This window comes from Gallus gallus, chromosome 15, assembly GCF_016699485.2.
Source record: "Gallus gallus isolate bGalGal1 chromosome 15, bGalGal1.mat.broiler.GRCg7b, whole genome shotgun sequence".
NCBI lineage: Eukaryota > Metazoa > Chordata > Aves > Galliformes > Phasianidae > Gallus > Gallus gallus.
The window spans coordinates 8,263,411-8,285,816 of NC_052546.1; the positions used below are offsets into that span (position 1 = coordinate 8,263,411).

The following is a 22,406-nucleotide window of genomic DNA, read 5'->3' on the forward strand; positions in this document are numbered from 1 at the left end:
CGGTCTTTGAAGGCTATGGCTTTTTCTTACATGAAGAAGCCCCGCTGAGATGAACTGCATTGCCTTTGTGCCAGGTGCTGTGCCAGGCAGAGTGCCCAGGAGGCCTCCAGCCCACGTGCAGTGCGTAGCAGCAGTCGGTGCCAGCAGAGCCAATTTCCACTGCTTGTCAGCTGCGTTACCTGGGAAGAGAAAAGCTGTTCCTCTTCAAGGTCGGTTGATTAATGGTATCACTGGTCACAAGATGAGCGCAAAAAAGAGGCAGTCCAACACTGCAGAAATAGATTCAGCAAATGAAAGTCCCAATGAGAGCTCCCTGAACTACTTCCCTATGCAGATCAAACTAGTGAAGTAATAAAAAAAAAAACCCCTGGGGTTGGGGTCCAGGCACCCAGGGGCCATAAGGCTGGTACACTACTGGGGTGCTTCACAGTGATGGAAAAACACGCAAGTTTATTTTGTATGTGTTTTTAATACCAAGGTATGGGTAGTGATGGTGCACGCCAGGACCTGGCAGGGATCCTCACTTCTTGTCAGGAGCATCCCGGGGGTCTCGTGGCAGGGCTTGGTTGGCTGCTGAGCAGCAGTGGGCAGGAAGAACAACAGGAGCTGAGCACCAAGGGTTTCCAGCCAGCTCCTGTTGCTCACTTATGTCGGTCCCTTCTGTCGGTTGAAAGCAGCACCCCCTCCTCTGACTCGCTCCTCCTGCATCAGCTGCATCTCTTTGCCTGGGGCAGCCGGGAAAGGCAAAGCTGTGCACCCAACCAGCACTGCTTTGCCCCCTGTGTGTGAGCAGAGCTCTTCCTGCCCCAGGGGTTCGTTACGTGATCAGACTGGGGAACAGCGGGCACCACAGGAGCTGACGGTCACTTGAGGGTCACACTTTCTCTTACGCACTCGTTCTTAAATCCCTGCCCAAATGCATGGTTACGAATGCAGGATTATGCAGCGCTGACTTTCAGTTGCCCTTGTTGGACCAGCCAGGATGTTCAAAGCAGGCGCTGGGTCCCCGCAGACGCCCCAGATTTAGCTCTGATCCCAATTGTTGGTGCGCCAGCGGCGGGTGAGACTAACAGCGTGTGCAGGGAGGGTTCTGGTTACAAACGCCTGGAATGAAGCAAGCAGGTGCTGGGAAGGTTATGTGAGGAGAGCACCGTGTTAATTCCCTGCCGCCTCTCACTCACCCCTGCCTGCCTACAAAGCACGGGTGGCACTTCTGCAGGTGAGGCTGTGTGTCCAGCGTGTGAGGTGAGACATCAGCACCCCCTGAGCAGCGGCACCAGCATGGCTGTTAGAGTGGGTCGTGTCCCCACAGAGCAGGAGTGGGGCTGAGTGTCAGCAGTGGGCGCTGGGGGTCCTCCGCTGTCCCAGGGAGGGCGGTCGTGCAGGAGCAGTGCTTGCTGACCTGATTCAGGCCCTAATGGTTGATGTGATTTCTGCTTGAAGGCGGCGTCTCCAGGCTCCGATGTCAGACAGGAGGCTCACTTCGGGACAGCTGCGATGGTTTCTCTCCCCGCTGCACGCCTGTCCCTCTCAGGCTGGTAGTGCTGCTGCAGGACGGCTCAGCTGTCTGCACAGTGACTGTCACAGTTTGCAGCTCAGGGTATTAAGGTAACCTGAAATTGGAACTGCTTTACCTTAATACACTGAGCTGTGACTTGTGGCTCAACAGCTGCTGTGAGAGCAGCTGATATGCTCTCTAAAAAAAGGGCAGAGGACGCGGTGTGGGACAGAACCCACTGCAGCTGCTCCAAGGTGAGTCACTGCTGCTGAATACAGACCTGAAAAGCTTTCCTGTGTGCACAAATTACATTGGTCATTGTAAACAATGTTTGAAAAAAAAAAAAAAAGGATAATCGTTCATATGCTGTGACAGCATTTTTAGTGTCTTTAGGTATACTTGCTCAGGCAGGTTTATGTCAGTTGAATCTATAAAGGAGTGTTTCACTATTGCATCAGTTCAGAAAGGAAACCTTCTAATTAAATGAGGGTGACCAACAGGTAAGCCCGGCTCGTTGCAGAGAGCTTGTGCTAAAACTCAAGGCTTATGCTGTTTGGGCTGACCTAACTCAGCTCACTTGGATTTAAGTTAGCAAAAGCTGGCGTTGCAGCTCAACTAAAAGCAAACCCAGCTTGAGCTGCTGTCATGGGCAGCTGTATGTCAGAGAACACAAACTCAATGCATTGTGATGAGAACAAAGAGTCCAGGCACACAATGCAGGCTTTTAAGACGTCTCCCTTGCAGCATCTAAGAGCCTGATGTTCCTCATAAGTTTCCTTTTTCCCCCCATGTAGCTCACTTCCAGTTTCAAAACCATTGTTGATGATTTAACCGAATGATCCCAAATATTTAGAAAAGTTACAGCTTTATCTCCACTCTTAATTTGCAGTGACTGGAGAAAGGCAAAAGATGACCTCCTGTTCTTGATCTGGAAAAGCAGGTGTTTGTAACACCTTATGCTGACTCCATCACCAGGGGCTGGAATGCCCCATGTGCCACCTGCACTGCTTCACGTCCTAAAAAAAAAAGCAAAATGAAAAGCCTATGCATAAATCAGTCGAGATGCTCTGTCACAGCAAAGGAAGAATGTGCAGTTAAGGACATGACAGGAAAAGCACTGAGGGGCGGTGCAGGGGAAGCAGGCTGTGCTATGGGGTGCTGGAGCCTTTTCAGTCTGCGCCCAGAGCAGTGAGACAGCACAGCAGGAGGGAATGCGGGAGCATCACTTACATGGCTGCAGCAGCTGCTGCTCACCTCTGGCTGTGGTTCAGGAAAGCTTTGGCTGGCACACGCTTACCCACACAGCAGCACTGAGGCCATACACACTCTGCTCATAGTGTCAGGAGTTTCAGACTAAAAACCACAAATACTGGAAGTTGAGGCAACTTTTATTGAGACCATACAAGCAGGGCACTGGGGGGAAAAAACAGCAGTGGCTTGATGCTGGGACCAGCTCTGAGGAGTGGAGTAAGAAATTAAAAAGGCACTAATCTTAAGAAAAGACACTCCGTATATTCTAAGAATATAATTCATTTAATACTGTTAATTTTGTAGCACAAAAAAATAAAACAAGCCGTGATCCCCAAAATAAACTTTAAAAGCTTACACTTTAATATTATTGCCTGAAGATCATGGTCTTTAAATTACATATTGTGTTTTAAAGTTTACACAGTGAAGACTGTCTCAAATACAAGGCCACCTTTCCCACTGCGGTAATTGTATCCTTGTCCCAAAAACGCATTTTCACGTAACACGACAGCAGAGGACAGCTGGAGGATGCCTTCCCTGGTCCCCAAAGGCAGTCTTTTAGGCAGGTCTCACTTTCAGATGCAGGTATTGAGAAAGATGCTCAAAAACTGGACTAGAAAACAAAGGCAGCCCACTCGTTCCCAGGATGTCAATATAATATAAAAAAATTACTTTACAGGCACATGAAATGGCACAAAGAATGCTGTTTTTCCCTTTACAAAAATAATGCTCGGGCTCTCCGGAGCCCCAACCCAAACAGGATATTCCCTTTTGCTCATGCTTTCCAATTTGTAAACAATCAGGATTTAAATTAGCGCTTATCCAGTGATGGACACGGATTGAAACAGTTTGCATTGAAACTTTCCGACTGCTCGGCGGCTTCGGTGTCTGCACACACACGTACACAAGGGGAGGCAGCGAGCAGCGAGCCTTCATGATGGACAGCTATCGTGGCACCACGTATTAACGGCTGCCGGTTCAACAGCACCGACCGTGGGGTGGTGGTGCACAGATGGAAGCACGGCTCGCACACTGCACTCCGTGGGACGGACACCTCGCAGCCCCAGGGAGCGTTTATTTACACCGATAGGTTATTTACACCGATGGGTTATTGCCCAAATGGGAGAGGCTTCGGAAAGCACCGGACGGCGCACGCGGCAGCGAGCGACTGAGAAGCCAGACGGTCCTTCCAACAGAAACACACACGGATCAGATGCAGTCTTTGTAGGAAAATATTTGTCTTACAGCAAAACGGCAAAGACACGATGTGAAGCCAGGTTCCAACCGGCGGGGTCGGGCAGCGTGCTACATTTCAACCACGCCTACCATCACCGAACCGCGCCGCTCTAACAGAAATACTGCTCGTCTGGGGCCCACAATCTGCTTCACAGAAAGTTAAGGATTCTTTTCTTTGCATCAGATGCCACTACACACCATTTTTGCATAGTTTTGAAGGAAAATCTTTTGCTTTTCTGCAGTATCAGAACGTAATGAAACCTAAAACAACGCACGTGTTCAAGGTGTGCACCTCATCCAATGAGGAGATGAGGCGGGACGCTTATTGTCATGAAAAAAACAACAGGTTAAAAGCTATGTTCAAGATCTCAAATCTCACAGTATTTATTTACGGACTTGGACATGCAAAGGAGGAATTCCACAACCAGTCTGAAGAGCTGCCCGGAAATAGGGCACGTCTGAAGTAAGGTTTCTCTGCAGCAGACCGAGCTTAGTGCAGCTGCTGTATTCACAAGATGACTTTCAGTAGTACAATCCATGTAGTAAACGTACAGGTGGAGTTGGGGCACAGAAACTCAGGACCTCCTTTAGTTAAGAGAGCTGCATAGCTTTTCGTTGCAAGACAACCTGTCGATGCCTATTGTCAAGAATTATTACTCTTACAGCACCAAACACTTCAGTCAATGCTACTCTACTTCACAGTTAATTTGGTAGTAAAATGCTCTACAAGAACTTCTAGACTGTCAGCCACTTGATTAGTACTACAAAAGATAACTAACAGATGAACCGAGAGTTTCTTTTTAAAAAAAAAAACAAACACAACAGCATTTTACATCCCTTGTTGGAAATGCCATTCTTACACTTCTTCAGTGTCTTCCATTCAAGGACCTCATGGCACTTTCAGCTGAGTGAGAACAATGTACTTTAACGCGGATCAAGTGACACAATCAACAAGAAAATGCATTGGAACTGAAGACAACGATAACACTGACATTTATCAGAAGCAGTAGGGTTTTGCAGGTGTCTGAAGTTTCTCTTTTTGCTACAATGGACAGCTTCAAATGGTAAAAAATGAATGCATTGGGGCACTACTGTTTTCCTGTCAGATGTTCCTGGTTTTCTGCAGCAGATATTTTTCTTTATCCAGGCTGTATTCTGTTAAATCGGTGCTCAAATCATTTAAAAAGCACATTCCAGTTCACCTAGAAAACACATCTAAAGAAGGCAGAAGATACTACTGTACCTAAGCTTTCATATCCTGTAAACAGTCCAAGGGCTTGACCTGTATGGCATTGATAATACTCACACAGCTACAGCCATATAGTTCCCTACCAAAGGTGCAATTACAACAGTACAGCTTATGTACAGAAAAGGGGAGAGAAAGCTGTACTGATAACAAACACCTGTGTGGCCTCCTCCAGCCTGAACTTTAATTACCAGGTGGGAAAACCTTGGCAGCTGACTCCAATTAACCATTTTGTAGAGGATGCTAGGAGTAGGAGGGGTCTGGGGCATTTATAAGCCAGAGCCAACTCCTTTAGAAGGGCAAAGATTGCAGCATGCAAGAGATTTGTGATATGAGGGGAGAAAAGAAAGCAATTCTGGAAGAGGAGCACAGCAACGTGGAGATGCCCTGGAGAAAAAGGTACTGTGTTCAATATCTTCAGCAAGTTGGGGCGGGTATAACCAGTAAACTTGGGAGTGATAAGGGAGCCTAAAGAGAAATAGGTGTAAAAGGCTTGTGTTTAAATAATAGGATTTTATCAGTATTTACCAAGGTCTTCTGTCCTGTTCCTTTTGTACTTCTTCATGCTGTGGCAATCTGATCCATCTGCCTACCAAATAACAGCTTGGTGACAAGCACTACTATGTTAGTAAAGCTCTACTTCCAACACTGCAGAAGGGCTTTGTGTAGAACAGGCCAAAGTGTTTCCCTTTAAAGCTCACTTACTACAGTTAGTGCTTGCAAAATCAACAGAAATACTTTTAAGTATGTAAAAAATGGGTTACGAGTGTGAACCCCTCCTAAGTTTCCTTATAAATAAATGCCTCAGCTTCAACGCAGCTCAATCAATGGTTATCTGTATTTAACACACACTTTCAGGAAGGTCAACAACAAGCTTAAGAGTTAACAGAAATGAGCAGCCTCTAATGCAACTGCTTAGAATACATAAGCTTCAATTAATGTCCTTTGAAGAGACCATCATTGTAAGTGTACTACCTTAGGGCAGGTTCTCTTAAAACTAAGTCTTCTTCAGTCCTAAAATTGCATTTTTGTTGTTGCTTTTTGTTGGACAGTAACAGATGAGTTGCATGTTTGCTCTAAGATAGGGCTCTTCCTACTGAGCAGGCCAGAACAAGTCCATGGAAGTCTCAAGAAGGGCTTTCTTCCCGTGCTTGTCTGCTATATGCTTCAGTCTTCTCCAGCTTAAGGCCCAATACAGTTTTAAAAGTGAAACCAAATTCTGGTTGATGTATCTATGGTATGAAGGTCAGGCAGTGACTTCAGTTGTATGTATTCCAAACGTGTATTAAAAGAACTGTCAAACTGCAGCAAGCTGGAAAAATGGGCAATGCTAGCAATGTGCCATTTAGCCATCATCCCACCTCAAACAACACTAATGAGAGCCAGGAAAGGGAAGCAGCAGTGTAAATCAGATCAAGGGAATCATTCGTTCTCATCTGGGTTTTGAGGGTCAAATATTTTGACATGTGTGAATGGGAAGAGCCCTTTTCGACCGTTGACCTCTCCTTCCCACTGACCGTTTATATTCATCCTTGTAACCTTCACAATATCTCCAACCTGCATCATTAAAAAAACACCCGTTAGCACACATGAGAATCTCACATTTGATACAAATAAGAACAATAAATACAACTTCATAACTTAAAAAATACCTTTGCATAAGCTTAAAAGGGAAAGCAGTTTTTTATTTAACTGAAACAACCATTTTCTTGCTAGAAGTCTGCACCCTTTTGGGGAAAACTTAACTAAATGTATATTTGCATGTAGCAATAAACTGCTGAACCACACCTTTTCCTGTAGAAAAGCTTACTTCATGCTACAACATATTTAGCTTAGACAGGCTGACATCACTAAAGCTACCACAAGTAATGAGATGCAACATGCATTCTAAAGAGCACAGTACTTGTTTTTAGCATTAGCAGGCTTATTTCAAAGGAAAATTCTCTTTTTCAAGGAGGTTCCTGTAGCAAATAGACTTGGCGTTCCTGTTCTGGCTGTCATGGTCTATGAAACTGGTGTAGTTATCTACAATTCTGCTATGCTTCCAAAGCAGACGAAAGTATTCTCAAACAGTTGTTCCCAAGTATGAGATGCACAAATTCTAGCTTGGTTTGCTGCTTTCACCTTCACTTCCTGTCAGAGAGTTCGAAACAGGAACAATGACTTGTCGAGCCTTTCCTATCACAACTGTGTCTCTTCCTATTTGGCCAAAGACAAGCAGAGCTAAGCTATGATCAAGCAAAAAAAAAAAAGCCATCAGCCCAAGTGGTAAATTACTCTGTTCAATGCTGCGTTTAATTTGAATTGGGATAATTCACAAAACAAAAATGTGTGCTACAGCAGGCAGTGCTGAAGACTACGTACAGTCATTTCTCCCTACACTGCTTCAGAAGAGCTGAGCATGTGGCCTGTTGCAGCAGCCCTCTAACTACACCTCCCTTCCTGTTGACTGAATTGCATCTATGTGGTAACTATAGTAAATATTAGAAAAGTGACAATAGCAGCTAATAGCTAAGGGCACAAAAGGTAGAACCACACTATGACCAGCGGTAAGCACTTCAGAAGGCTCTTCCCCAACGGAGGTCCAAGCACTACACAGCTGGGTTTCAGATCAGCAGCCAACTTCTGTAAGGTCCTGAGGTAACAAGCTGTGATCTTCTTGAGGGAAAAACTACATGGCATTATTGATGTAGTCCGTATAACTATTCGTATGCATGATCTAAATAACACTGACGTGTAGAACTGTAGGTAGTTCCAGGACCTTGGCAAGGGACTTTGAATTCAAACTTCTCTGTTAGATGTGTGCATCTTCCATCAAAGAAAAAAGCTGACTTTACAAAACGTGTTCCTAGAGCCTACTGAAAGCAGTTACCATTACTGCCATAGGTGTTATTTGGAGATTGCTCAGAAGCATTCCTAACCCTTAAGTGAGACTTAAGATGTTACACTGAACTCTGGCAGTGTTGTGTAGCTCTGAAAATTTCTCAGAGATGTAAGCTTGATGCTGTGTATTAGAATAGAATGAGACATTAATTAATATGTTTGCCCCAACTCTCTTGCCCTCCTTTTACCACTACTTGTAGGTTTTTTCCACTTCCCACCCAGACATTCCAGATGTCACATGTGGAACAACCTTCAACTCATACTTTCCAGAGAGGAAAATCCCCTCTGAACTCCTATACATTCTTGTGATGGTTGTCAGACTTTCTTCAATTGTCATCTTCATGTATACTGCTCATAAACTCAAAGATGAAGCCTGTGTATCCTGTAAGTGGTTATACACTGCCTGATAGTCAGCATGCTCCTGTGGCATCAGTGTGGCTGGCTTCCATCTCTTCTTGGAATGCTGCAGCTTGCTTTGATGGTGTGCTTGAGAAAAAGCACAATTTGTCTGACTTCTCATTAAACGGAAAGTCTAGAGAAAGCTTTATATAGTAACAAGATGACTTAAACAGGAACCTAACAGAAGCCTCTTTAGGAAAAGGCTGATAACATCTATAAATAACTCAACGTTACTCTGCTAGATTTTAAGTAACTTTTGAGGACAGATTTGAGTTCTAGGTTTTAGACTCAAATTCAGACAGCATCACTGCAACAGTCAAAACCCAACAGGAAACTGCATTTGCACCACTCCATAGAAACAAGCACTTGCAAGCATTTTAATCTTATTAATGGAAAAAAAATCAGCAGTACACAGGCCCGAAGAAACACACGGACTGACATCCTGAGTCTGATTTAATTCTGTTCACATCTGTAGAGTTCCATCCAAAGTTTGTGCAGAAGGCCTAGAAAAAATATCCTTCAATTTGACTGATTTCTACAGCAGGAATGGGCTCAGAGTCTGACTTCAGCTGAGCAAAAATTAAAAATATGGTCAGTGTATTATCTTTCAATAAACTGCCATGTAGATTAACAATCCAAGAAGTTCTTTAAACTGCTGGGCAGGGAGAGCTGTTAGAAATCTGTAGCAGCTGTTAAAGAATGGTAGCTGAGAAAAGCTTCTCAAAACATCATCTTGTATGCCAAGGACTGCTGGATGTCCTCTGCTTTAAACAAAATGCAGTTGCCTTAAAGACTGAACAAAATGGCATGCTGAAACAAGATTCTGGGGAAGGAACCTTGATGTCATGAGCAAGTAATTGTTGGATCTGTGTTAATGACCTCTGGATTAGCAACATCTGAAAGAATCCGGTCAAGTAGTCTCTCTATGTATTTTCCTCTCCCCAGATACTCACTAAGCACAGTATTTGGTAAATTCTCTTTAAAGCCTTTACAGTATGGTCAGCTGAGGTGGGATCTCCCATGAAAGTTACTTATAATGTGCTGTTGTTGTTAGAGAATGCTTCAGACCAGTTGGAAGGGTTGCCTTATGATTAGGAACAGGACAGTCAGGAGATCTGGTTCTATTCTCATTGCTGCCACAAACATCCTGTGCAATTCTGGACAGCTCATGGGCCCTTATCTGTAAATGAGGATAACACTTCCTTAGTGTCAGCATCCCTCAGATAAGTAATTCACTTGTGAAGTATGCCAGCATCACTGCATGGAAGCATCAACTGCTGACGTGAGTAATACTTCTGAAATGCAGCCATTTGGTTCCACCCAAATGATAAAAATCAAAATGCATTTTAGATAGCATCCTTTCATTATGTCCCTGTTACAGCATGAATTCAAAGCCCTGGGGAAATGCAAGTTGTGGAACATGCCAGTCAGAAAGCTTACTTCATTTACTCTAAACTCTTCCATACCTGTCTCTGTTTGAAGCTGATTCATACACTGAAAAGGTTTCCTGCATGCCATTTGAGTCACGTAGTTGGATAATTTAATATGTTCTATATATTCCAACAACAAAATTACTCTATCACACTGCCCCCCAAAAGATATAAAGCTAAACAAAGGAGGAGGCAGAGTCTGGCTGAACTACAAGCAGGACAAAATGAGACTCTGAAGTTCTAGATATTGGTAGATTGAAGAAACCAAAGGGCTGACAGCACACCTCTGTTACCCTAATTTTCATACTCTGTGCCAGAAGATTTGCCCAAACCAGAGCATCCAGTCATTCAGACCTGAAGAAAGATCATTCTGGAGATGTTAGAACAGGTCAAAGGGCAGCACAGAAATGCCGATGGCTTACAGATACAATTAATCTAGCCTCTTCTAAGAACAGAGTGAGGTAGTTTGGCAACTGTCATACCTATACTTGAAGTACAGAGTTGAGGTTGTGGTACCACAAGAAAGCAGAGTTTTTCATTAAATTATGATAGGCTGTCTCCTGCTAAGCATGTTGTGATTGTATGGAATTTGGAGACCACAAAGCTTCAATAGAGGAATGTTCCTGAGCCGTGCTAAGTCACGGCTTTAGCACAGGAACTTGTCTAGGTTATCCCTATTGCTTTCAGTTTCATCTCAAAATAAGCTCTGCAAACAGTTCTGAGTGTGAAAATGCATTGAACTGTAAGGCACTGAAGGCAGTCAAAATGAGAACAAAACATGACTGGAAAAGGAGGTCACAAAGATTAGGAATACACACAATCTCCAATGTAATTGTTAGCTGTATTTTCAAATGTAGCACACTGGGAAGTTGGTATTTATCAGCACAGACACAGAAATCCTTCTACAATGTCATTTGCAATTAATAGCTATCAGAACTAAAGCTCTACAATCAACTTTTAAAATGCAGGACCTATGCTTGTACAGTTTAAGCATAACAGTCATCCTCATGCTTAGATGCATTTTTAATATTTAATAGAGCAAGACAAAATTTCCTTAGCTAAGAAGAGCCCTCTGCTTGTTGTCAAGTGATAGCAGCAACCTAATTTCCTAATTAAGAAAGTTCTACTACTAGCACATTTTGCCCTACTTGTCTCAACTTTAAAATAAAGAGGAAAAAAGTTACCTGTAACCTAATTGGAACAAGCTCAGGAGAAACATGGTGTCAGTTATGCAAGTGTGGTGAACAGGTATTATTTCACCAACATATTTCAGTGAAACCTTAACTCTGTACTAGCAGATGAATGCATCTATATGTTTGATATAGGATGCACAGATACAGCTGCTTGATGCCACACAATGCTGGCACACGTGTGGAGGAAAAAAGGCACTTATAAAAACTGCTACAAAAAATAGAATGAAGCTCTGTGTATATGTATCAAAAATAATCTTAATTTACCATATTCCAAATCTGGATATGAACTCCAGGGCTGCTGCTGCCCTCAGAATGGTGTGTGACAAATAGCTTGCAAGCGCTGAGAATAATGGTAGGAACTGCTGTTTTGTCACCTGGCAGACCAAAGAGTGGCAGCTGCTGCTGCTCTCCTGTTTTCTGGTTTCTTAAGTCATTCCACTCTGTTTTATAAGGGGACAAAAAACCAGATTGCTAGTTTTTAAGGGAATTATGTACCATTGGTTTGTCTGCTGACTTTGCTAGACATGAAGAACTTTGTTGCATAGATCCAAGCAGAGAGTATTCAATTCCCAACAGATAAGCTGCTCCTTTAAGGTAAAATGCACCAGGTCTTAGGCTGCCAAGCACTTAAACCAGCATATCACATACTGCCTTAAGACAAGGCTTCATTAGTGTATTACTGCCATCAGGCTAGCTGTACAGCTACAGATTATTAATGCTGAGAAACCTAAAGGCGGGCTTTGCTCCTCTGTACCGCAGGAACAGTGCCAGCAGTCTCTGCTCTTACAAAACCCATCACCTCCTCAAAGCACTATCTTGTGTAACCTCTGAGCACAGGGCTGCCCTCCCAGTTTTCTCAAGGAAAACTGAGGTTGAAGAAGAGCAGTACGTAACCCTGTAATGTAGAGTTCTGGTTCCAACAAATACAGGACACTGTATCCCTGTCCTTCATATTCCTTCCTCTGGAGCACCAGAAAGGAAGGAAATTGCCTCTTGGCGAAAGCACACAACTAGAGAAACAGATCTTGGCTGTTGCTTTTATTGTGTGGGCTTTTTGTGTGTGTGTGTGCAGTATCTTTGGAAATACTACACATGTCAGTAATAGAACTCAGTAAGGTCGCAGTGAGGAACTACAAACTTCAATCACTTCATTAAAAATATTAGATCTGCACTGCCAGTGTAATGCACTGAAGTGACCACAGTGACATGGCAGTCTTAGAAATAAACACAAATACCATGCTTCCTTATGGGAAAAAAAGGACATGGCAGTCACCCTTAAACTTGCTTGCCATTAAACTGTCCCATTTTATAAACTATTTCAAAGTTAAACATCCTACCAAAAGTCTTAACAAGGATTTTCAGTAATGTTCACTTCATAAATGGTATCTTCTCATGGGAGAAACTTTTAAAAAGCATTACCTTCCTCACCAAACAAGTTTCTTCTCTGTAATGGGCCATGGCTCTTTATCTTGTCTTACATTTTTGACAGCTTGTGTAAACAATTGCATACAACAGAACAATCAGACTTGAAAGCAGAGAGCTTGTCCCATTTTCAAGCTGAACCCTGGGAAATGACATCTCCACTTAAAAGGAAGTTGAGCAGATTACTATGCAACAGCTTTATTTACTCCAGATGGTATTCTGCTTCTTTCAAGCATTGTCTGCATGCTGACCACAGAAAGCTAAAGCCAGCAAGCAGATATTCTGCTTTCAGACTGCTGTATCAGTTTAGATGAGATTACAAAATCAGTACAACTGTACCAAGGTGTTTTGGTTCACATAAGCTGAACTGTGATTGAGGCTGAATACTGCAATATAGTGTTATTTTGAAGGAACACTGCTAACTTGCTTCCCCCAAACGTTCCCATAAGCTGTTCTTTCCCTCCTGCTCGTGACTGTCTGCTCTTACAAAACTCCTAGTCTAAGTGAACCCTATCATTTTCAACAATGTTTAACTGTGACCTCCACTAGTTTGGATTATTAAGGAACATGCAGAGCCCTGAGAAGGTTGGGCCAGCAAAAGGTGTTAGGCAAACAAAAGGAAGATTATGCCAAGAATTTGGAGCTTTCCTTAGAAATAGTACATGTGACAAAAAAAAATACATTGCTGTAAAATGAGGTTGCTCACTTTCCCTGTGCGTGGATGGAAAAGCTGTAATGATGATTCAAACCTGCACATTGGCCAGAGAATGAATCCTACCAGTGTATCAGGGCAGTTACAGGATAGGATTAACTAGGTCACTAAATAGCAAATAAGAGAAAATTCATTAGTGAAAGCCATCCTCCCAGGCAGTTCAGCTACCTTGCAGCAAAGCACGTTCCCAGTAGTTGTTCTATGACACACTGATAACATAAAATCAACTGCTTGCCTTCTTCTCTTCAGAAGCATGAATAGTTTTGGCAGCAATCTTCTATATGGTGCAGTTGGCAGAGAATTTACTTTTCTTCCTATGCTAATATTCACAGGCTGTTCACCAGTGACAGGCTGCTAGGTTTGTAAGACTCAAGGAAAACAGTGATACATTTAATTTTTAACCCTCTGCCAGTAATCACCTGTAGAGACTGTATAAGAGGGCAACTTTGAGAAACTTTTATGAATAACCAAAAGTGACAAACAAAACCTTTTGAATCTTAATGAAAAGCATCAGCTTTGGCAGCAGCTTCATTTGCAAACTGAGAGAAGGCAACAGGAAAAGTTCAAAACTATTTTTTTTAAACCACTATGCTGCTTGCTAAGATGTTGCTTCCTTTGCTTGTTTCCCTGCATCTGCTCCTTGAGGTACTTTACCAGATTGAAATTTCATCTCTGAGAATAATAACCAGTAGCACTGTTTCCAGGTGAGAAGGATGAGTTCACAAGCTTCTTGTCTAACTAAGTGTAGAAGTAAGTCTCAATGCTAGGTATCCTTTTAAGAACTTCCATTCTATCACTTATGCCAATTATAATTGTACCAAATTCTTTACCATTTAAAGAATAAAGCTGTTAAAGGCTTTGAGACATCCCTAAAAACAAAAAGTAAATAAAAAGCACTTTGGCAAGCACAGGAACTTATTAAACTCAATGCAAGGTTAGAGGCTACACTATGGCCTTTCATCTCATCAATAAGTACTATGTCCCCCCCCCCCCCCCACCCAGAAAGCTACAGTTGAGAATCAGAAAAAATAATTGTTTATCAGCAGTCCTTACCTTTCTATTTCAGTTCTCAGCCTGGAATGATCAATTAAACATCCCTTTCCTTCTCCAAGATTAAGTGGAGAAGCAAAGTCATCCCTAGCATTTCTACAGAAGGATGTATATATTCTGCTGCTCTTATAGCAGCATATTTCACTGTTCCATAGGCAAGACAACAGTGCATTAAGCCTAGGTTCTGAAGTAGCTTAGTCACTTTTCTCAAAGGAAGTGGTATAGATGAAGCAATTTTTCTACATCTTTCTTCAGAACATAATAGAACTTTTCAGTCCTTTGACATAGATAAACAGACTCAACACGAAGTCACCCACACCAGCTCTGCCACTAACAATATTGAGTTTATTTTTCAAAATCATTGGAAAACTGTAAGGCAAAGGGGAAAACTTACCTCTAATGCCAGTGCAGTCTTGTCATAAGCACAGGGTACTCTCTTTTGGATAGCTTTGGCATAGACTGGTCCGTTCTGCGTGGATGGCAGAGGATTGATCACTGCTCCGGGTGTACTGGATACTGTGGGAAGGGGACTTGTGGTCTGAGGCTGAGCGTAAGCATGGGCGGGTTCTGGAATACCGTAACTGTTGGAATTTCTGTTCCCATGCTTCCCAATAGAAGATCTGACTAGCTTTTCTACATAAGGAACAGGAATCATCCCAATCCGACCATCCTTGTTTCTGGCACTCCACCACTGTTCTTCTGGCTTCTCTACAATTACCAGTATTTCGCCCTTTTTAAATGGGAGATCCTCAGCATCATTGCCAGGAAAGTCATAGAGAGTCCGAACATATTCCACGTTTTCTTCGGCAGCAGACATAGCAGGGGCAGATCCAGATCCCATTGGTGGACTTGGATACCTAAGTTTAAAAAAGGTCCAATTATCAACAGCTGTTGTTTTGCATTTCCAGGAACAAAACCAGCTACAACCTGCACACAAGGAACACCAGGTAAAGGAGAACTACCCACGTTCACCTGTGCAGCAAAATACAATAAGAAATCTATCATAGATGTAAAAATAACAATAATAGGTGTAGCAAGGCAAAACCTTAAGTACTGCTTTACTTTCTCTTTTGGATTATTATGAAGATGTTAGGGTAGAATAAATATCTGTGGCTTAAGTCATGAGAGGTTGTGGTATGTTAAAAATACGTGAAGGAGTTTTGGGTGACTGGGGAGGAGCTCTAAGAGATAAATAATGCTCTCCAGTTCATTGCATTTCCATCTTTAACCTCAGCATCCACTGCTGCCAAGAATCCAGTAACCCTGAATGGCAGACCTGAGGGAGCACAGTGGGAAAACGGGAGCAATAGGAAAAGGAAGAACATGATAAACTCATCAGCCTTTCTGATCCTGTAGGCAGTAGAGCATCCGTGTACCAGAATGCTACTGTTTATATGCAGGATTTGAGGGACAGCCATATTAATACCAAGAACCCCTTTGTTTAGGAACAGAGACAGGTCTAATGTTTTTAAGAGACAACACATTTCCCTTCCATTCTGAAAGTAACATGGAATTAAGCTCCCTGATCTTACTGTCATAACTTCAGCTCTATTTAAGAGTACTCATCTTTCCTGAATATCTAAATACCTAATAGCATAAAGTGACATTCTTCATGAAAAACAAGATGAAATACTAACATCTGCTGGAAGGTGATAACCACAAATGCTGCTTTCTACTATATATATGTGTATATATATAATGCATGTTGTGAAGTCAGAAGAACTAAGAGCCTGCAAAAACACCTGAGATATTCCACTGGAAAATGCCATATTTTAAAGAGAAATGAGGATTAGCAGTAACAGTTCTGAAAGAAACTCCTGTCCCCCCTATTCTAAATCTAGTCCATTAATTTAAAGAAAGTCAATCTGGAAGTGCTACCACCTCTCATTCTCCCTCTTGCATCACAAAGTTTCTTTTACAAACAGAAGTCCAAACCATCAACCATGTCAGTGATTTTTTCCAAGATGTCAGAACAGGAATTATGCTGTGGATAACCACTTCAGCCCCCTTGGTAGCTTTATCAAAAAGCCCATCAGTTCACAGTATGCCAGGTCCCATCTGTGTGCTGAGAGCACCACCAACACCTGTATGCAATGAGAGCTTTGAAAGTAAGGTGGTACTAAGATGTTCAGGAGACGATTCATGCAAGGTATGACACAAATACCAAGAGAACAAGTGGAATCAACTAAATTTAAGTTGTGAAAGCCAAGTCATTGCTGTCCGTGACTAAGAATGAGGTTGGTTGTTTTCAGAAAGGTTTAACAGTACCCAGGTTAACAAGAGCAGAGATGAGCAAGAACATCACTGCACTATAGACTGCAAACTGTCCATAAGTTTAAACACACACACAACCCCGTACAGCTCCAATTAAATCTTTCTGCCCCTGTGAAAGATGAGGGAATTTTTCATCTACCCATTTCTTTAGCCACAGCACAGCCACTACCAGAAGGTTTCTCTGCAGCTTTAGGAGCTCTTGAGGCCAGAGCTCTGTCACACTCCTCCCACCACCTGACAGCTCTGCAGAGCCTGCTGACCACTTGCGTTTTTCAATTTGACGCTACAGTTGACTTTTGACAACTTACTGACTGTGATTAAGAACTGCACTATAATAACGTTACATTGTGATTCTAAAACTCAAAGTTATTCCCCCCCCCCCCCCCCCCCCCAAAACCAACTTGTTAACCTGAAAGAAATCCCTTCAGCTGCAGAATTTAGAATTGAAGCTATGTGAATTTGTTTTTTAACTGTGTCACTATTTTAATAGCTTTTCTCCTTATTCTATCCAGGAAGCCTGAAGGATGAAATAAATACGTTCCAGAGTTCCTGGTGGGCTGTTTAGTGATGCAGGCTGCAGGTATGCCCCCGTGCTGGGTGCAGGACAAAGAATGAGCTCACAGCCAAGTCACATTTTCCCATCCTCCTAAAAGAGCATTTCTCAGTGTATGCATATGTAGAGACAAAGAGTGCCATAACCAAACAGAGATAAATGCTTTTACCCTCTTCTGGGGAAATGCCACTCCGTAAGTCTGGGAAACTGTTTTAGAATGCATGAGAATTCAATCAGCACAGTGAAGCAGGAATCACAAAGGCACGACCTGTTGGAATCACTGTGGATGTGAGGACAGAGCAACTGAGTTCTGAGGCCATACTTCAGCCAGGGAGGGGAAGACTTCTGAGCCAGCTTCTCAGCCTTCCCAGCAAAGGGACAATACCAGAAGGCTGATACAAAGCAAGACCACACCCTCCTGCAAGACAATTATAGTGGGTGGCAGGGATGTTCTCAGAGCCTCTGCATCTGCCTATATTCATCATAAGGACGGGCCCTATGCACTATACTGATGATAACGATAACGAGCAACCCACAGCCGTTACCGAGACCCCTGTCAGAAAGAGTTCCAAAGCAGAGGGACCCCCACGCAGATCCCGGAGCTCCGAGGTGGGAGAGCTGCAGCACTCACCTGGGCGCGGGCTCGATGAGGGTGGTGGTATCCAAGTAGTGGATCTTGTAGAACTCCAGCAGGGCGGGCAGGTGCTCGAACTCCTGATCGCCGATCTTAAAGCGGCGGTTGGGCAAGGAGTTAATGATGTAGTGGGACACCCGGGAGTTCTCGGACACCGAGAGCACGTAGTCCCCCGGGCAGGTGGACGAGTCCCGCACCAGGAACATGCCGTGCCGCTGCCCCTGCAGCCGCGTCTGCGCCTCCGCCCGCGACACCGGGCCCACGTACCAGCTGGAGCGGTCCGACGAATCGAACCGGGCGGCGGAGGACATGGCTCCGGGCGGGGAAGGGCGAGGGAGGGGAGGAAGAAGGCCAAGAGCCCGGAGGCCCTGCGGGAAGAGAGCCGGGGAGGGGAAGGCCCGGACGGGCAGGCGGCGGGGCCGGGGGCGAGGAGGAAGCGCCCAGCCCGGCGGATGGGCGGCCCGGGGACGGGGGATGCGGAGAAGGAAGCACCGTGCCGCTGAGGCGGAGGCCCGAGGATTGCCGGGCGGGGCCGGCCAGGCGCGGCGCTCAGGGCCCCGATGTGCTCAGCGGCGCGGTGTGCGGGGCAGCATCCTTCCCGCCTCTCTCAGGCCCGGGCGGGCTGCGAGGAGCGGCGGCGGGCGGCAAGGATGGGCGGCCCGAGAAGGTGGCGAGAGTATCCCGCTACGGTGCCTCAGCGTCGGACGAGGGGGAACGGGAGGGGCAAAGCGCCGGGCTCCCGCTTTCTTCTACGGCTTCCCTCCCCTCTCAGAGCCGAGCACCAAAATGGCGGCGGCGCCGGGCGGTGGGAGCCCTCCGGAGACACCGCCCCGCGCAGACGCGTTGCGGCCCGCGCGGGCGTGAGGGGAGCGCGGGGCGGGGAGGCCAGAGGGGGCCGCTCTTCAAAGCCCGCCTGCTGCTGGACTGGAGGTGCGTCAGGGGAGCCGCCGATATGCCTCCATCTTCGTAGCGCCGCTCTCGTGCATCCCTGGCCCCTCGCCCCTCACAGCCCACTGAGCTCCCCTGCCCGCAGGCGGTTGGCACCCATGTTGCTTCCTCTGAGGATTTTTGGTGATGTTTTCCTACACGTTCAGACTTCTCTTTTTCGTGCTGTCCCCAGAGGAGGAGGTCAAAGCCCTTTGGGGGTGATGGCTGAGGAGAACAGAAGGCCTGGGAAGGGCTGAGCAGGGCCCGGCAGCTCTGGGTGCTGCTGTGAGCTGGAGGAGCTGCACGAGCCCTGGCAGTAGGGCCAATTTCAAGCAGCTCTCAGTGGTGTTGCCGTGCCCGGCTGGCCTAGGTAAGGATGTGACAAAATAAACAGCACTCATTCCCTAGATGTGCTATGGACCTTTGCAAACACTGTTTTTTAGGTCAGCTCAGTGATTTCATTTGATTTTGTTTCTCTTTTTGTTTTGCTCTTGAGGCTGTGAGATGGAGCCAAGTGAAGTCAGTAACGTCTCAAATGGAGAAGCAGATTGGAGGTGACTGGCACAACCTGCCCAACCCAGCTGCTGTGCAGGTTGAACTCTAGCTTTGCCATCTTCCCTTCACACTCCGTTTATTCCAAAGGCTCGGTCACAGCACGGTCAGTTTTCTTTTCACTTTATTTCCTGTGTTGGCAGCCAGTGCCAGCTGAGGTGTTTGGGTTGGTGTGGGCTGCTGTGTGTCTTTAGGCACTGAGTTCAGATAACGAAAATGTTAAGACTCACCTAGCTCAGATTCTTTTGTTTTAGCAAAAAATATTCAGGAAAGTCTTGTGACGTCACTAATACAGAAGGATCTTAAACTAGGCCCTGAATACGTGTGCAGGTATCGCTTCACCAGCTGCTAAAGTACAGCCATCTCCTGGGTGGAAAACAACAGCTGTTTAATCATGCAGAGCAACACGAGCAAAACAATGGGGCCAGAGATGAATAGTTCCATCTGAAAATTCACATCCATGCAAACTTCTTTTCTTTTAGGGAAGCTTACCTAACAGATGTAGCTTTGATCCATTCCTTCTGGTTTAAGTACTTTTATCTGCCAATGAGAGTTATTTTTAAGCACAGGTAAATAAGCTACAATAGATTATGAAGGTTGTTATGTTTTTCTTTGTCATGTCAATGGGTTTTAATTATTTTCTGTGCCAAAACTACAAGACAGTACTTGAAATAACAAGCCAAATAATGTTTAAAAATAATTACAAAAGCCACATGATAGCAGCAGAATCAGTAATACTTAGTATATAAAAAGGAAATAAAAATTCATGCTGCATTTTATTGTATTATAATTATTGTTCTAGTATGATAAAAATCAAATGTAAGTCAAATATGTAATTATCTTGCCTCCATTTCATGTAAATAGCACAAATATCTCTAAAGAGTTGAAACATGTCAGGAATAAATAGCACTTGATTATAAACCAGTTTCAGTGCAGTACTACAGAGGGCTCAGGTGATGACTGTGGAACCAGCACAGCCACCTTCCTTTCCTGAAAAGACACTAAGCACAGAGGGGTTTTCAGTTTGGAAGGAACTGCCACAATGATCTGTTCTGACTTGTGCTTTTGCAGGCTGTGTGCATCCTTCAGGTCATTCCCCTTTCAGTTTCAGTAACTGTGGTTGAATGAGGTGAGATCATCGTGGTAAAACACCCCATCTTCTACTTACATTAAGAGACAAAGGTGATATATTCAAGCTTGTTACTATTATCAGGTAACACAGGGCAGCAGCTTCCTAATCTGTCTCATGAAGAGTGGAGAGATGTATGGATTTTTAGGGCTGTTTAATGGTACCAATTTACCTTTTTATTATATATATATATATATATATATATATATATAAAAATAAGTTTATGCTCTTTGTGTTACACATTGGCAGCTTCTGACCTCAGAATATTCTGCCAAATATTTGCTGCAGCACAACTGATGGAATAGGGATCTCTTAAAGTGCATCAGCTGCTAATAAAATACAAACTCAGCTGGCAGAATATTGCCTCGAGTGAGTGCTGTCCCTCTTACCCCATGCCCAGCTGCTGCTTCCTCTTTTTGCCAAAAGCCCCCATCAGTAGTGCTGAATGCCAAACAAATTGTGCATGTGGCTGCTTCCTGTGTAAGGGGGAGTAACCTTGTATCAAGGGTACAGAATGGAATCCTTATTTCTTTCAAATCAAGCATTGGGTATGCTTCCAAGACAAAATTAACAACCTTAATTGAAATGAGGAGGAAGTGGGAAAGGATATGTTGGATTTGGAGGTAGACAGCTGGAAAAGAAATACAGTAGTGAAAGCACTTTGAAACAAAACCTGAAGGAATTACAATCACTTGTGCAAATAAGGAAGCCTAACATACTTCAGGATACAAGTTCACTAATTACAAACCTAGCAAATATGCTTCGATAGCTTTACCTCTGTGCTGGCAGGAAGTAGGAAAACAGATCATCAAGAAACCAAGCTGTTATTCTTCTGGACTTCCTAGTGTATCGCCTGTTAAAGCTTTGGTATTGTGGTCATGCTGTTCTGGAAGAGCTGTTTGGCTCATGTCTTATAGACCAGAAGTAATGTGAAGTTTTCTTAGTTCATCATTCATCCGTCTGCAGTGCCTTGTGCTACACTGTGATGCTTCTTACTGCGAGGTACAAGACTGACATATCTAGGAGACTAGAGGATTTTTTAATTAAAAAGAAAAAACACTAAAAACCAGAATCAGCCTAAAATCCCCGTGAGAGCATGTTTTCCTTGAGCTAACACAAAGTTTAGGTGTGCTAATGAAGTTACTGAAGTATCAGCCTTAATAGCTCAACAATAATCACACCTCAGCATATCAATCTGTAATCTCTCCTGCAGTTTCTTTGTGTGGGTATCTGCACTGAGCAAGAACAACAGAGCTCTTCATATGATTTAGATATACTTCTAGTGCAAAGCAATTTGATTATTGTTAGCCTGTGTGTTGGTTTGAAAAGGGGAATGCTGGACTAGAGCGTGCAGCTGCTAAATGATTAGGATGGTTTGACCTAAAGGAAACGTGATTGTTTTTTCACTAAAACAAAATGCATGCAATTAAGATAGTGCATATGGTAATTTTTAACTGCCATATTGTGCTCAGATGAAATTTTGGGAGTGAAAGCAAATGAAGATTTGTTTTTACCAAATCAAAATACAGAGCACCTGCTCATAGAATTGGTTCATGTAATGTAGATATATTATGCTGGCAGCTTAAAAAAGAAAAATAGAAAAAAATAATGCAACACTCCTAAGGTATATAACGGTTAAGGAAAGGTTAATTCCTCATAAGTGCATTCTCAGCTGTGTGTGGATTTGCTTTGCACAGCACCCAACTGCAACATTTAATAAATAACGCAGTCACTAAATCGCATATGCTGAAGAAGTAGAAAAATGGATCTCCTGACTATCTAAAGATCAGTATCCAAACTCTGGAGGAGTGATAGGAAGAGGCTGAAAAAAATAGAAGCGTGGATTTCCTCGTGACATTTCTTGAGCTTAATAATTACATCTTACATTTCCCCACATAATTTAAGCCTTGCTTATTTAAAATAGTAAGTAATGCCCTCTAGTGGAATACATAGGAAAAGGAAAATAAGCCGGACAAAGAACGATCCCATTTTTAATTATCATGAAGAGGCTAAAAACCAT

The 22,406-nt window shown here is 43.8% G+C and overlaps 2 protein-coding genes across 2 annotated transcripts in view; one reads left to right on the forward strand and one right to left on the reverse strand.

Moving 5' to 3' along the window:
• TBX6 (MGA, MAX dimerization protein) overlaps positions 1-5,568 on the forward strand; it is a 23,885-nt gene extending 18,317 nt beyond the window's left edge. Inside the window, exon 11 of the mRNA XM_046901098.1 lies at positions 3,426-5,568. The gene's annotated coding sequence lies outside the window, so the exon portion shown is untranslated. The remainder of the gene's footprint in view (positions 1-3,425) is intronic.
• Positions 4,342-18,572, reverse strand: CRKL (CRK like proto-oncogene, adaptor protein). The gene is made up of 3 exons (XM_415233.8): positions 17,776-18,572; positions 14,712-15,174; positions 4,342-6,785 (listed from the first exon to the last, which is right to left on the reverse strand). The coding sequence occupies exons 1-3, from the start codon at positions 18,087-18,089 to the stop codon at positions 6,651-6,653; spliced, it is 912 nt and encodes a 303-aa protein (XP_415233.1). The 5' UTR covers positions 18,090-18,572; the 3' UTR covers positions 4,342-6,650.
• Between the last annotated feature and the right edge of the window lie 3,834 nt (positions 18,573-22,406).